Source organism: Pocillopora damicornis, chromosome 11, assembly GCF_964200805.1.
Source record: "Pocillopora damicornis chromosome 11, jaPocDami1.2, whole genome shotgun sequence".
NCBI classification, from domain to species: Eukaryota; Metazoa; Cnidaria; class Anthozoa; order Scleractinia; family Pocilloporidae; genus Pocillopora; species Pocillopora damicornis.
In genome coordinates, this window is record NC_142680.1 from 5,865,267 (window position 1) to 5,880,576 (window position 15,310).

General features: G+C 38.9%; 1 protein-coding gene across 1 annotated transcript; it reads left to right on the forward strand.

Moving 5' to 3' along the window:
* Positions 1 to 8,520: 8,520 nt before the first annotated feature.
* On the forward strand, positions 8,521 to 12,151 carry LOC149037160 (uncharacterized). Its single transcript, XM_089186993.1, has 2 exons — positions 8,521 to 9,987; positions 11,187 to 12,151. Exons 1-2 carry the CDS (start codon positions 8,650 to 8,652, stop codon positions 11,574 to 11,576), a joined length of 1,728 nt encoding a protein of 575 aa, XP_089043119.1. The 5' UTR covers positions 8,521 to 8,649; the 3' UTR covers positions 11,577 to 12,151.
* The last annotated feature ends 3,159 nt before the right edge of the window (positions 12,152 to 15,310 follow it).

Consider the following 15,310-nt stretch of genomic DNA (forward strand, 5'->3'; position numbering starts at 1 on the left):
TACTTATCGCCCGGAGTGATATGAACCATATATTTTGTTCCGTTAAATTTAAGTATCCTTAAATGTAGCCTAGATTTGCAAGTTATTTTTCTTAACCAATTATTGTGAATAAGGAAAAATAAAGCTTCTAATTAACGTTTACATCTACAAGACGAACACTTTGATGGGGCTCGTGTCTAATAAAGTCTTAAGATTATTTCAAAACCTTTGTCACTACATAGAAGTCATGGGCACGTCACAGAGGCCATTGACAGACTTTATAAACTGCTAATAACTTAAACGATGTTAAAAGGCGACTAGTTTAGTCACGAGACGTCTGAGATCTAATGTTCCTGACTGATATAACATATTCCTGCTCATTAAAACTACTACAATGTTTGAGTAAAACCACGTGCACAATCTCTGAAAGTAGAGGTGGTGCGGATAAATCTCGCTCAGACGGCGCCAATCATAACGAAATGAATTTATGCAGAGCAAAAAGTAGTCACACACAACTTTACACAACTTCGGTCTAGGATACATCGCAACTGACACTTGATCATGAATATGCAAGGAAATTCTACATTAGAAACTGATCCAAATTTGCGGAATTAAGACTTAAAGAGAATTTACCCCTTGAGCTCTGACACTGTTCGGTACCTATTCTAGATCACGACGTTATTGCATAGTTTGAGTTTCTCAAAAGAAGGGGACTTGGACCTAGATACCGTGTCTCGCACCAAGGCCCTTCTGGAAACGAAGTAAGGAGTAGTCTGGAGAGGGAAATCGAGTTGCTTTCACGTGAAATGCTCAATATTCATGCTCATGAATATAAGATCGCGTTATTTCTGATTGGTTCGGCTTAAAAAAGCATCCATTTGGAAACCAATCGGAAACGTTAGTCTGGAATCTTGCGTTAGATGTCATATCCATTGCTGTTTTGTCACTCAACTGCAAAGAGCAGCTGAACAGGAGGTAGGAGTATCATTGTTCCACTGAGCAAAGAAATCAATCTCCCGATTGAGGAAATATCGACATCAGGTAGGCCGTAGGTGGACTTACGAGAAATGTTTAATTATGTAAAGTATAACGCAAGTGTTAGGTATACAGGACTCATACAAAAGGTAGAGGTTAATGTGGGCATAAACATCCCACAATATTGATTATGTCTCCCTTGCGGGAAATGCAAAGCTTAAATAATGCAAAAGTTTGCTCACTCACGAACATTCCGATTTTTCACTCTGAAAATCAAGAATATTGGCAAGCCGTCTATCAAGGGTGATGAAACTTTCGATCCCTGAAAACAGAAACTTTATATTGTTAAACATTTCCAAACACAACGCACTGATTTCATCGCTAATTCGAAAAAAGTCGATAGTTTAGAAGTTATGAGTCGAAGTATTGGCCATTGACTTTGAATTGCAGGAAAATGTATTGAATAACCTTTGGGTCTGAAAAGAAGTAATGCTATGAACAACGAGATCGGTCGATCGATAATATGCGGAAAGCTATTCTCGGAAGTCAAGCCAAGCGTGTCGCCATTTCTAAGAAATTGATGGAAATGTAATAATCTTTATATACACATATGATGTGAACTTGTGATGTTTCAGACACCTAGGTCAGTCATGATCAGTTCAGTTCATTTTTCAAACTGTTTTAACTGTTCGTAACCAGTTATCGTCGTGGATTCGTGTTAAATATGTGTTTCGATTTTGCCTGCCTTGCGACTAAGTTCTGTTGAAACGCTTCGCACTCTATCAAATTTTAACACTGAATCGTGTTCAATTTGCCACACCGTTGATAATAAGAGAGTCGCTTTACTCCTGATAGTGATGAGGTATGCGTATGCTTACACGGCGTGTGATTGTAGACAATAATCAGTTCTAAAGTGACGAGGCAATGCTTTACAATGACATAAACTTAACTGATGCTAAAAGGGCCAGTTATTGGAAAAGGGCCAGTTATTGGAAAATAGCCAGTTATTGAAAAACAGCCATTGCGCAGCATTGCCAAAGTGGGGCTATTTAGCATCCCAGTCAGGAATTAAGGTTTTTTGCTCTCTATTTCACTGCAATTGGCTGGGAGAGTTATGTCATTTGCTATTTCAAAGGCGCAAAACATCCTTCTATCAGAAGAAAAAGTAATAGTTACAGATCCAAGTGCTTGGGACTTTCCAGAGTCATGCAAGACTCTGGTTCTGTCTACAAGGAGTGTTATTACTCCTCAGAGCAGAAATCAATCTCCCGATTGAGGAAATATCGACATCAAGTAGGCCGTAGGTGGACTTACAAAAAATTTTTAATGACGTATACAATACCGCAAGTGTTAGGCATACAGGACTCATACAAATGGTAGAGGTTAACGTGAGCATAAACATACCAGACAAGTCCTATATCCTTACCCTCGGTACTATTGAGTATGTATCCCTTGCGGGAAATGCAAAGCTTAAATAATGCAGTAGTTTGCTCACTAGCGAACATTCCGAATTTTCAATCTGAAAATCAAGAACTATTGGCAAGACGTCTATCAAGTGTGATGGAACTTTTGATCCTGAAGACAGAAACCTTTATACTGTTAAACATTTCCAAACGCAACGCACTGATTCGAAGAAAGTCGATAGTTTAGAAGTTATGAGTCGAACTATTGGCCATTGACTTTGAATTGCAGCCAAATTTATTAATTAATCTTTGGGTCTGGAAAGACTGAAGTAATGCTATGAACAACAAGGTCGGTCAATCGATAATATGCGGAAAGCTATTCTCGGAAGTCAACACAAGCGTGTCGCCATTTCTAAGAAATTGATAGAAAGGCAATAATCTTTAGACACATGTATGATGTGAACTTGTGATGTTTCAGACAACCTTGTCAGTCAGTTCAGTCTATTTTTCAAGCTGTTTTAACTTATTTCGTGACCGGTTATCGTCGTGGATTCGTGTTAATAATGTTTCAATTTTTCCCGCTTTGCGACCAAGTTTTGTTGAAACCCTTCGCTGTCTATCAAATTTGATCATTGAATCGTTTTCAATTTGCCACACTGTTAATAATAAGGGAGCTGCTGAACCCCTTATAGTGATAAGGTATGCGTATGCTTTCACAGCGTGTAGTTGTGAACAATAATCAGTTCTAAAATGACGAGGCAATGCTTCACATTGACTTAAACTTAATGCTGAAAGGGCCAGTTATTGAGCTCGTGGCAAAAAAAGATAGCCATTGCACAACAACGCAAACGTGCGGGGCTATTTAGCATTCCAGTCCGGAAGGTTTTCTGCTCCCTATTTCACTATAATTACTTTAGAGAGTTATGTCATGGGCGATTTCAAAGACGCAAAACATCCTTGCATCAGAACTGAAAAAGCAATAGTAACAGATCAAAGTGCTTCGGACCTCGCAGAGCCTTGCAAGACTCTGGTTCTGTGTTCCATTACCGTCTAATCTCTACTAGAAACACGAAGCATGATGGTGCTCCGAGAAATACTGAGAATGCTAGCTTAAATCTCACTCTAAATCGCTCTCATGTATGTCAGATTCTTGGAAGAAGAATACTAGTTTTTCCCACAAGAACAAAAGTCTTTTGCTGAGAACCATTTAATAGTGTATTCTTCTTAAAGGAAACACTGCTCTCCTCCCAAGATGATATCCATTTAAGGAAGGAATTGTGGGTCTCTTCCTAAGGTTAGGAATTCTCATGAGAAGAATCTCATGTATGTCTGATTCTTGTTGGAAGAATACTAGTTTTTCCCACAAGAACAAAATTCTTTTGCCAAGAACCAATTAATAAGGTATTCTTCTGAGAAGAAACACTGCTTTCCTCTCAAGATGATATCCATTTAAGCAGAATCTCATTTTTCAAGCAAGCTTATCAGAAGAGTTACTGCTCTTCCCTGAAGACACAATATTTATTTGGGAAGAATGTCAGTTTCTGAGTCTCCTCATGAGAGTTTTTGTTACAGCTTCACTCAAGAATGAATGTTTGCTTTTAAATTGATTTTTCTTCACAAGATATTGACTTTGCTTGTTTGAATAATCAAATTCACATGCATTCTAGCTGATAAAGTCTTTGTGCTCTTCTGAGGTCTGAATATTCTATTGAGAAGAATCTTTTGCCTTTACTGGGTTTTGTTGAGTTATTGAAAGGATTGATTATCCTCCAATGCAGTAAATTAGACTGAAAAGAATCTCATTTTCTTTGGATCTATTTTTTAACATACAATCAACATAACATAAAACTAATTCACATATCTATAATGTATGCATCAAGTTATCTATGAACAACTATATTAGCACTCACTGTATCACAAACATTCCCTGATTATCACCTCATTTTTTGTATCTTGTAATTAAATCATATCACTTTTAAATCATGCTCCATTTTTTATCCATTTTTCAACAAACAATTTACAAAAATATAATTAACTTACATATTGACAACAACACGATGTATACATCAAATTATCAATGAAAAACAATATCAACATTCACTGTTATTGACAACTTTCAATTTTTATCTACATATCTCATTCTTTGTATATTAGTTGAATATATCATTCCCTGATCATACACTATACCATTCATCACTTTTACAATCTGCATCAAAACAATTGTTGTACATCAGTGAATTTATAGCACGCCAATTGTAACCCCTGGTCCTTTCCTATGACCTCTTCCTTAGCTGAGCAATCCAGTACTTCTCTGTTCACAAACATGATTGAAAGTGGAAGGGGAATACTCAATTTTGAATCATGCAAAAATAGCTCATTTTTGTTGCAAATTGAAGCCTTCAAGCACATAATTCAGCCCCATTCAATTGTAATTTATCCTGACCTCGAGCTCTACAACTGAAATTAAATTTGTCAGTCCTGCAACCAGTAGATTATACATGAACAAGGTTCAATCAGTTCTTGAAGAGCACTTCCTTCTAACAGTTTTGTTGACAGCATGTTTCCAATGAAGGTTAGGTCCGATCAAGCAGGATTCAGTTTCTTGGACCTCATCTTATTGATATGTCAATAATCTTATTGATTGGCAGAAATATTGGACAAGATGGCGGGCGCGCTTGCGCATTTCGCCCATAATGGCGTCCAAACAATATAGGAAACTGTATGGAAATTTGTAAAATTTCTAAAATATAACAATCAGGAGCTCATGGTCCTGTCTGCTCTCAAGACATATTCAGTATTGATTCTGCTATTCATCAAACCTCACAGTGACTCGATAAATAAAAACAACTTACTTCTCGAGCCAGTTCTTTTGTCATTATATATTGTTCATTGACCTAAGTCGCCATACAGTTCTTCAAAATCCGTCGTTCTTCATCCCAAACACTCGCCTATTACAGGAAAGTGCAGCAATGAAGTCAACTGCTCTCGATCGAATTGACTGCTACTGAGTTCGAAGCGTCAAAATATCCTGTAAAATTGTCATTTGATGTGTCCATCAAAAAACTTCCCAACGCGCCAGAATATCCCTTACTTTCCATGTTGAGTAAGTGACGAGACGCCATGTTGAAAACTATGACTGAAATGGTTAAACAAGAGCAACGCTGATCTTCGAATCATCGGCCATATTTGTTTATGTTCTTGCTGGGAAATAAATTAGTTCTCAGGTCCTTTTCGGAATAAAAATATGCCAGGCGTTCAATGCAAATTCAGTAATCTTGGCGCGAAAATTTAATAAAAGCAAATCAAAATTCTGACATCATGTCATCGCTCTGCCTCGAAAAATCCCAAAGATTTACTTGCAGGTCTACTTTTCTTTTTCTTTTCATCAAATAGAAGATCTGCGGTGCTCAAATTGTGTAAGTCATGGTACGAAACACGCTTCTTTGCAGATCGAGCCGTGATCGCCGCCATATTGAATTCTCTTGATAATCTATTGTTCCGGAGTGTAATACGATATACCGCTGATAATTGTTAGCGGGCTCGAAATGTCCTTGATTTCTGGCGATGGAGATTTTGTCGATCGGTCGACACCGAAATGTTGTAACAAGACCCCACCTGACACTCCGAATATTCCTATTGAATCACTCTATACGAACCCAGATTTGAATGCCCTCCTAACGTACAAGTTAACCTTGGAGCGGAAAGCAGTATTGGCCACTGAGGACTCCTTCCTCATATGAGATCGAAACAAGGCAATGACAACCACAGGCGGCCCAAGCTCACGTCTCGAGAAAAAGCCAACGATGAATTCATGAACGCGTCACGCGTTGTGTGACTCGGTGTTAAGTTACGGGAGGAACCGTTGAAATTTTGAACACGTTATAAGGCATAGTATGGGGAACGACATATGGTCGATTTACAACGATAAATATTTCGAAATCTGAATATTTTACACGTAAAATCAATAAAAACTTACTCATGCCCTGTGTATCCGTCGAAGTTTCTGGCGATTTCTGCTGTTTTAAGCTTGCTTTACCATCACTGTTATCCATGTCAAAAGACGAAGTCAAGGCTGCACACTCCGATTTCGACCTTGGTCCACGCGGAGGTGGTTTGCGCCCCGAAAATCCTCCCGATCGGCATTTTTCTCAGCCACACTTTACGATCTAAGATCGCTGCACCCTGGGACATGTCTCAATACCAAAACTTCACGCGCATTTCGCTGGAAACGAGTATTTTCTACCTGAATTTCCAAGTTCGCTTCTTTCTGGTTATGCTTTGAACACGAAGACTGGACACGGCCGCGAAAGAGACTTGGGTACGAGGTCAATTTTCATCTTAAAACAGCAGAAATCGCTAGAAACTTCGACGGATACACAGGGCATGAGTAAGTTTTTATTGATTTTACGTGTAAAATATTCAGATTTCGAAATATTTATCGTTATAAATCGACCATATTTCGTTCCCCATACTATGCCTTATAACGTGTTCAAATTTTCAACGGTTCCTCCCGTAACTTAACACCGAGTCACACAACGCGTGACGCGTTCATGAATTCATCGTTGGCTTTTTCTCGAGACGTGAGCTTGGGTCGCCTATGTGACAACCTATTAATCGGCGCACTTTTTTGAAGGCCGATAGAAACGTTTATTGAGCCCGCGAAACCGAAATCGGATATAGGGCGGTTACCAAGCGCTTTGGACTTTGAGTCTTTCGCTTCCAAAGTTATTAATTTTGGTGTTCTGTTCACACGACAATTTAATATAAATTATCGCGGCTACGACATCATATTTCGTTTTCCCAGCGAATCGTTCATGTACCTACTCCATCGCTGTATTGTAGCAAAGCTTTATCAGACTTCATCAGATAATTTGGTTTATTAAAGTTACTAGCAATAGAGGTTATTTTAATAAAATTTCGGTTTCTGCCTCTCATCTAATGAATTCTGAAATTGCGATTCTTTTCATAAGATCTGCAATTAAAAATTCTTTCCAGAAGAACCTTCTACTTCTTTGCCTGCCAGAAAGAATCCTCGTTCTTGAGAAAAAGAATTCCGGATTCTTGTGGCAAGAGTTACTGAAATTGCGATTCTGTTCTTAAAGCTTCGTAAGATTTGCGATCAAATGTTCTTTCCAGAAGAACTCTCTGCTTCATTGCTTGCTGAAAAGAATTCTCGTTCTTGAGAAAAGAATTCCCGACTCTTGTGGCAAGAGTTCCTGAAATTGCAATTCTGTCCATGAGATTTGCAATTAAACATTCTTTCCAGAAGAACTCTCTACTTGATTGCCCGCTGAAAAGAGTCCTCGCTCTTCAAAAAGAATTCCCGGTTCTTGTGGCAAGAGTTTCTGAAATAGAGATTCTTCTCAAGATAATCAGATGTAATGCATTCTTACCACAAGAATTCTCTCTTCTTTTCAATTTTGTTTCAAGAATCTCGATTCTTCTTGAAAGAATCACCATTAATGATTGTTCTGATAAGAAGTTTGGTTCTTAAGAGGAGAATATGCTATTTGGGGAATTTAGAGTGTCTTCATTTCTTACGCTTTTTATGCTACTTACTTGGAGTTAAGCAAAGCAAGGTGGTACGTTGCACCGCAAATAATTCTATAACCGTTCAACACCTAAAAGATCAAGTTTCGAAAACAACACTAACTTTGCAAGACGTTATTTACATTGTAAACATTATAGTCATTTTTGATGGAAATCCTTAACGTAATTGTAGGAAAAACTTCTTCGGCAGGCAGTTACGACTCTTTCGGGGCTTTCCCCTATCCCCCTTTCCTACTGACGAAAATGTAGACCATTATTATCTTTTCGACTCCGTAATTCGAAGTAGGTTCGGAACTTAAATACATAGCTAGGCCAAAAAAATCTGAAAATATTTATTGAAATGAATTTTAGGAAGCATTCAAAAAATAATTTTAAGCTCTTTCATTTCACAAAGCGATAGCATCAGAGTTAATAGATCACGTGAAAACTTTGATAAATACGCATGTGCTTTTTTCAAAGGCAATAAGATTGTATCAGTTAAGGCTGGAAAGAGGCAGCGCTATTGTTGTCTGCGTTTAGTGCGGTTGTTGATAGGAATGCACTATACTTGATTTTAATTAGGAAGATTATGCAGTAAATAGCATATGCGAGAGCGTAGGCATGTAAACTTAAATTGTGAAAACTCCGCTCACTAAACCAACGTTTTACTTTTTGAACAGAGAGAAGAATAAAAAGGACATAATTCTTCCTTGAGGAAGGTCAGATGTCAAAAATACTGCTCCCAAAGAAGTAAGAGAACACGATGAGTGGTAGCAAGGACAAAGAAGAATCTTCACCTCGTCTTGCAGAGACCATGCTTTATACGTCAGAAGAACTTTCCTCCGGCTCTCCATCGATTTACCGCCTTCGCATGAGAGACGAAATGAGACGCGGAGAAGCAATGATTGCAAAACAATCCATCGGTAAACCTTACCGTATCGGGCGCGGAGAAATTGAGAAAGTGTTCATGGTGGTAGGAGCAACAGGAGCTGGTAAGTCTACTTTGATCAATGGTATGGTCAACTACGTTCTAGGTGTGCAATGGAATGATGAATTCCGCTTCAAGCTCATCACAGAAGAGTCCAAAGCTTCACAAGCCCACAGCCAAACTCAGTACATAACAGCATACACATTTTATCCCATGAAAGGTTCAGCAGTCCCCTTTGCATTTACAATAATCGACACTCCTGGTTTTGGTGGAACGGAAGGACTAGAGAGAGACAAGAAGATCACTGAACAGATAAAAGAGTTCTTCTCCATTGCCCCACCTGATGGTATAGATCATCTCGATTGCATTGGGTTTGTTGTCCCGTCTTCACAGCCACGTCTTACTCCAACGCAGAAGTACATATTTGACTCAATACTGTCCATATTTGGAAACGACGTTGCCAAAAACATATTCATGATGATAACATTTGCAGATGGCCAGCGCCCTCCCGTCTTAGAGGCAATCAAAGAAGCTAACATCCCAGGCGGAGGTGAAAGGTTCTTTAAATTCAACAATTCAGCTCTTTTTGCAGAGAACAAAGACTCCGATTTCGATGAAATGTTTTGGAAAATGGGTCTCTCCTCGTTTAGGAAGTTCTTTGAAGAGTTCCCCAAGGTAGAAAGCGTCAGCCTGCGCCTTACTAAAGAAGTTTTACAAGAACGTGAAGAGCTCTACTGTTTGGTAGAAGGCCTAAATGACCAAATTACTCTTGGCCTAAACAAGATTGAAGAGATACGACAGGAGGAAATCGTGCTCCAACAACGCGAGAAGGAGATTCAAACAAATAAAGATTTCACCTACAGCATTGATGTCACGAAACCAGTCTACACCAGCCTAGAAGGAACTGGCCAACACACCACCACTTGCATACCTTGTAACAAAACATGCCACAAGGACTGCATGATTCCTGATGATGACAGAAAGCAGAGATGTTGGGCCATGGATAAGTTGACGGGAGAATGCAGGATCTGCCCACGAAAATGCCACTGGTCAAAGCACAAGAATCGCCCATACCTGATCGAATATAAAACAGAAACTGAGACAAGAACAGTCGAGGACCTGAAAAAGAAATACCACAGAGCCGTGAAAGAAAAGGCCACTTCTGAAATCAAAGTGCTCTGTGAGCAAACTCGTGAATTGACACATGATTTTTGAGATTATGTTTAATGTTATCTGGTTTAGGGAATTTTGTGGTTGATTGTCATCTAGAGTACGAACAGTAGTTCAGTGTTCGCTAATGTAGCAAAGAAACAAAGTAACGTTGGGACAAGAAGGCATTACAATTGAAATGATCATGCTATTACATTTAACAAGGTGGATGATGTCATGTGTTTTAAACGTCTATCATTTTTGTTTCTGGTTCAAAAGAAAAGGTTGGAAGTAAATGTGGGTGAAAACTGAAATTTACTGTCTTTCGTTGTAAATATTAGAAAATCAAGGCAATACTGTCTTAATGAAAACATTAACGATTCCCTCTTTATCAAATGAGACAAACGGGAACGAGTTTTGAGTGATATAACTAAGCCAAGCCTGCCACCGTCATTCTGGATCTCCGCCTGGGTAGATTTTGGTCACGTGCTAGGCAACGTATAATCAATAACAAGATAGAATTTCATTTCAGGCCTATTTATCAATTTTGTGGTGTGTAACTTTCGCATTTTAGTACGTTGTATATATGTTGAATCTTCAAATTGTCTTGAAACTTACGAGAAAATTGTTCTTTAAAAATTCACTGAAAATCGGTAGCTAAAATTGTTTGTCTAAGTGTTATTTGATTTTCGTGTTAACTTGTTATTTAGTCAGTCGCCGGCATCTTCTGTTGCTTCACACAGGAAAAACACACGCGACGAAACATAATAATCAATTTTGTCCTCAATCTCACGCTATAACAGAAAAAGCTTTTGAACATCTGTAAACTCCGAGCGCTTCGCAGTAAGTGATATTTTCGATGAATCTTCGGATTGTTTTCAAGTTCAAGGATTGTAAATTACAATTTTATGAAAAACGAAGGTTGTTGTTATTTCAGTGTGAATCCTTGAATGCTTGCCAGTCGCTGGCGCCGCTTGTTGAAACTAAAACGAAAAAAAAAACTCTTTTAAGATTATCATTGGCTTCTTTTTCACCCCACCACTATTCTTAGCAACAAAGGTCGCCATTTCGTCTGTTTATTGCTCGCCAAAAACTATCAAATGTACTCAAAAGCCTAAAATCTAAAAAAAGTTTACAGGAATCGACCAATCGAGCGAGCGAGCGAATGCTATTCCCCACATCGTATCTATAACTCGCTCTTGCGCATGCGCGCAATTCACGAGTTAAAAATGATGAAATCGATAGAAGAATCTCTTCAGAAAGTGCACGAAGAAGTCCTCACCATGATCAAAAAAGCTCAACAAAGCCTTCGTCGCTTGGATGAGATTGCCCTCAAACCCAACCCTTTGACTCAAGTAGATTACCTGGAGATTCTAATCGAATCCGAGAAAGCAGAAGCCAAGTCTGGATGGAAACAACGTGTGAAATATCTTGAAGTCGCCAAAGGTCATGCCGAAACACTGTCTAAAGTAAAAGATGAGAAAGAAAGCCAAAATCTTATCAAAAAGTTGTCCAGAGATGTGGATGTCCAGGAAGAGGAAAAGACAAGGGATGCAATGGAGAAATTATCCCTCAGTGGAGAAAAATGGTACCATCGCTTCAAGTTTTGGTAACCAGTTTCGTCTTGACAAGTACGGTAACCTTGAGTTTGAAAAAGTTCCACTACTTTAACCAAGAAACAAGGATGAAACTTATTACTCTTTCCTAATTGTGCCCATTAATTTTTTTCTTGTGATAAAAAAATTTAAATCACACGTAGTTATGACTTGAATAGCATAAACAAGAGCGGCCTGAGGATTTTTCAGCAAATTCTTACCAGTTTAACGGTAAAATTTTCAGAAATCCAGGCTGCATTCTCTTTTGACTTCCACGTGAACCAAGCTTGTGTACGTCGGCATACATTGGGTTCTCTTCGGTACAACTAAAAGAAACAACTTTGTGACCAATCTATAAAAACGTATCCTAAACTCCTGAGTGTTATATTGTTGATGTGATTTACGAATCAGATTTTCTTCGATAAGAAATCGAAACTCTCTAATAGAAAAGTTAATTACCAACTGAATGATGTGGCTTGCAGTAAGCCGAACTAACCCTAAGCAATGTACCTTAAGTGGATCAATCAATACTAAGGCAACAGTTTATTTAGGTGAGAGACCCTTAAAACCTGAGCAATAAATTTAACTTAGTATACATTTTTTTCCCTTTTTCGATTTGCATTTTTGAGGTGAATTTCAATTGTGGAGATAACTTCGATATTCTTTGATAAGATGTCAAAAATATCTGAACTGATATCCAAACACTATTAAGCATTTCATGTCATCAATCTTCTAGTTGAAGAACATATTGATGGATCCTTTTTTAATGGGATTGATTAACGGGACTTTAAAAAATAGAAAAAAATAAATTAGGAAATCAAAAAGACCAATCGTTTTATAATGTTAATTCGGACCAAAACAGGCTCGTGTAGCTTGCAGAATACAAATTCAAAATGCACGAGGTTACATGCATTGTTAAAAACTGAATAGGGAAGGACATCCTGATTTACTTGCTCAAGCTTTTAATTAGCTCTACTGCAGCATACTTTCGGTTTTCTCGTGACTGCTTTTGATAGCTTGCGGTTTTTAAGAGGCTGTCTCTCTTATTTCCACCCGGTCAATTTAGCGTCAAAAATAATTTTGCCTGAAACTCTGTTAACAGAAAGACTTTACCTAGGAAAGAACTAAATTAGATTTGGTTTGATTCGAAATAATTTTCTGACTGCATTAGGAGCCATAATTATTTCCCAGTCCGTAGGGACCGTACCAACGTCTCGAAAATTGAAAAATAGGCATATTTTGTAACATTGTAAAATATTTGATTCTCATAGTTAAGCCACAGAATTTATATCAGATTGCTTAAAAACCTTTCTAGTTTGCCAAGAAAGTTAGAATTTGCCCTCTCAACATATTTGAAAAGGCGAATTTTAGCATATTCTGACCACTAGAAATCGCCATCGGCCGATGGCCGTAAATAACCTTGATTTAGACGCTAAGTTTTGGGATTTGGGACCTGGTTGACGATTCTATCCTACACAGCCGTTAAGTTTAGACCTTTATAGGCAAAACTATGCAAAAACCCCTGTACGTTTTCGATTTTTCAAAAGTTATGACCGTTTGAATCAGCAGATGTACGAGCATTCGCGATTTTTTCGCCTACACCAAAATCGAACCACTGGAGCAGATTTTGTCATAAATACAGCTTACCCGCTTTGCAGCCCGGCTTCATGGCTCACTTCAGAATTTTTCTAATAACCAAATTGGTGAAATCCATGATAACTTCAACAAATAGCTAGGTATTGCCTTAGAAAAGTAGGCGGCATCCATCGTCATTCGTGGTATCAAAACAAATGTCGGAATAGGCCACATTTCGCGGTGAATCACCCATTTAACATCGCTGCAGAGCTGAATTTTTTCCAAAATCAGAATATTAACTCTCCATGTCTGGAAGCTGAGGAAGAAATGAAGGTTTTAGGCTTCTGAAGTGAAGAAATAATCGCTTAAATTTAGATCCAGTTCGATGTTATACTGTTCTCAGAAAGGTCCGCACAAAAGAGAAGACCGCTGATAGCTTGTGCCGTACGTTGTGCCATATGGTTTTGTTTTGTATCCCAATGTAATATTTGGGCAGAAAAATTTTGGATGAAAAGAATAAATGCTTTTACCTGGAGTTTGATATCATATAATTAATAAATCAATTTCAAATATCCTGAGCTTGCTTCTCTCGGTTCCGCGTCGATTGTGTCCACAGAACAGCAACCTGTCAATAGCCGGAGAAATCATGGATTTATGTGAAATTTCAGATATTCCTCGCTTCCCAAACTGGTGAACTTTATGATAACTCCAGCAAATACCTCCAAAATTCAGCGGTCGGCATCTGTTGATACTCTTCTTTGACTCGTTGCTGCGAACTAAACTTGAAAACTAAAGCCATGTTTCGCGCTCAATGTCCCGTTGAAACTTTGGATTGCAGCTGCATTCTCTTCAGGAATCAGTCATAGAACTCCACTTGTAAGTCTATGTGTCGAAGTTTGGCGTTTTGGAATTTAAAGCTGAACGAATGCACTATCGCGCATAACAGAGGTCCGCATTAATCATTGCGGTTGAACCCGCTGACCCTTTATTTTTTTTGGAAGGCCTGCAAGTGTAGTATGGCATGCAAGTGCTTTTTCGAAACCAGAGATGCTTCAGTCTGTAGCGAGTCTTCAGCGAAGTTGTTAAAGCTTTCATTGGACAGAGGATACGCATTGACGAAACACCCAGTGAAGGGAACAAGAGCTGCAGTAAGCATAGTAGACGAATCAAAGAACACTCTCTGTATAAATAAGAGTGAGCATTTAAGTAGCTTCCACAGCTTCGAATATGGAGATATCGGTCTGAAATGTTATGGCATCGGCAAAGGGAAGTACATTCCATATGACGTAATTTATATCAAGCACCCAAGGTCAAACGTCCCTTCAAACCATAGAATCTCAAGGGTTTTATGATCCTGAAAAGCGTGTGGTCAAGCGTCGTTCAAAGGGCAGCAAGGAAACAGAGAGTACAACGCCATTGTTTGAATGCTCTGTGTTTGGATGTGTTGAAGTGTTCGAAATCTTTTCGCAGCTGGAGCTGCACCTGGACGTTGGAAAGCATACAGTCAGCAGGTTAAGCCAGTATGATGCAATCAAAAGGGACTGGGCCCTTAAGTTCTCGTCGATAGATACCGCTGGTATCGAGTGTTCGAGCTGTTCGTTAGATTCTAGTACACCACTCACTTCTCCCGTGGATACTTCGCCCCACTCGTTTCTACGAACGAGATGGGCCGTAAGCAAACCAAGGGGCAGCGTTAGATTTTCAGAGAAGGTAAAAGAATACCTAACGGCACGGTTTATACTTGGAGAAAGAACTGGGCGAAAGGCAGACCCCGCCCGAGTTGCAGTGGACATGCGAAATGCAAAAATGAATCAAATGCACGTTTGTTCACTAGAGAACAGTGGCTGACAAAGAGCCAAGTTCAGAGCTTTTTCTCCCGGCTAGTAACAATGCGGCGAAAAGATCAGGGTGTGATCGGGATATCACTGGATGAGGATGAAGATATCCAATGCGTCCAGGAAAATTTCGAGAGACAAGATCTGGTAGACAAAGTTAACAAAGAGATCAAAGTCTCACATCCTATCTGCTACGATACGTAGGACCTCTGTTAACGTTACCACAATAACACACTTCAGAAATTCAATGTGGTTTTGTTGAGAGCCATCTGTAGTCATTTTGAGATCCCTGTAAAATTGAGAGACAAAAAACAGATCCTCATAGACAAATTGTCGGACGTG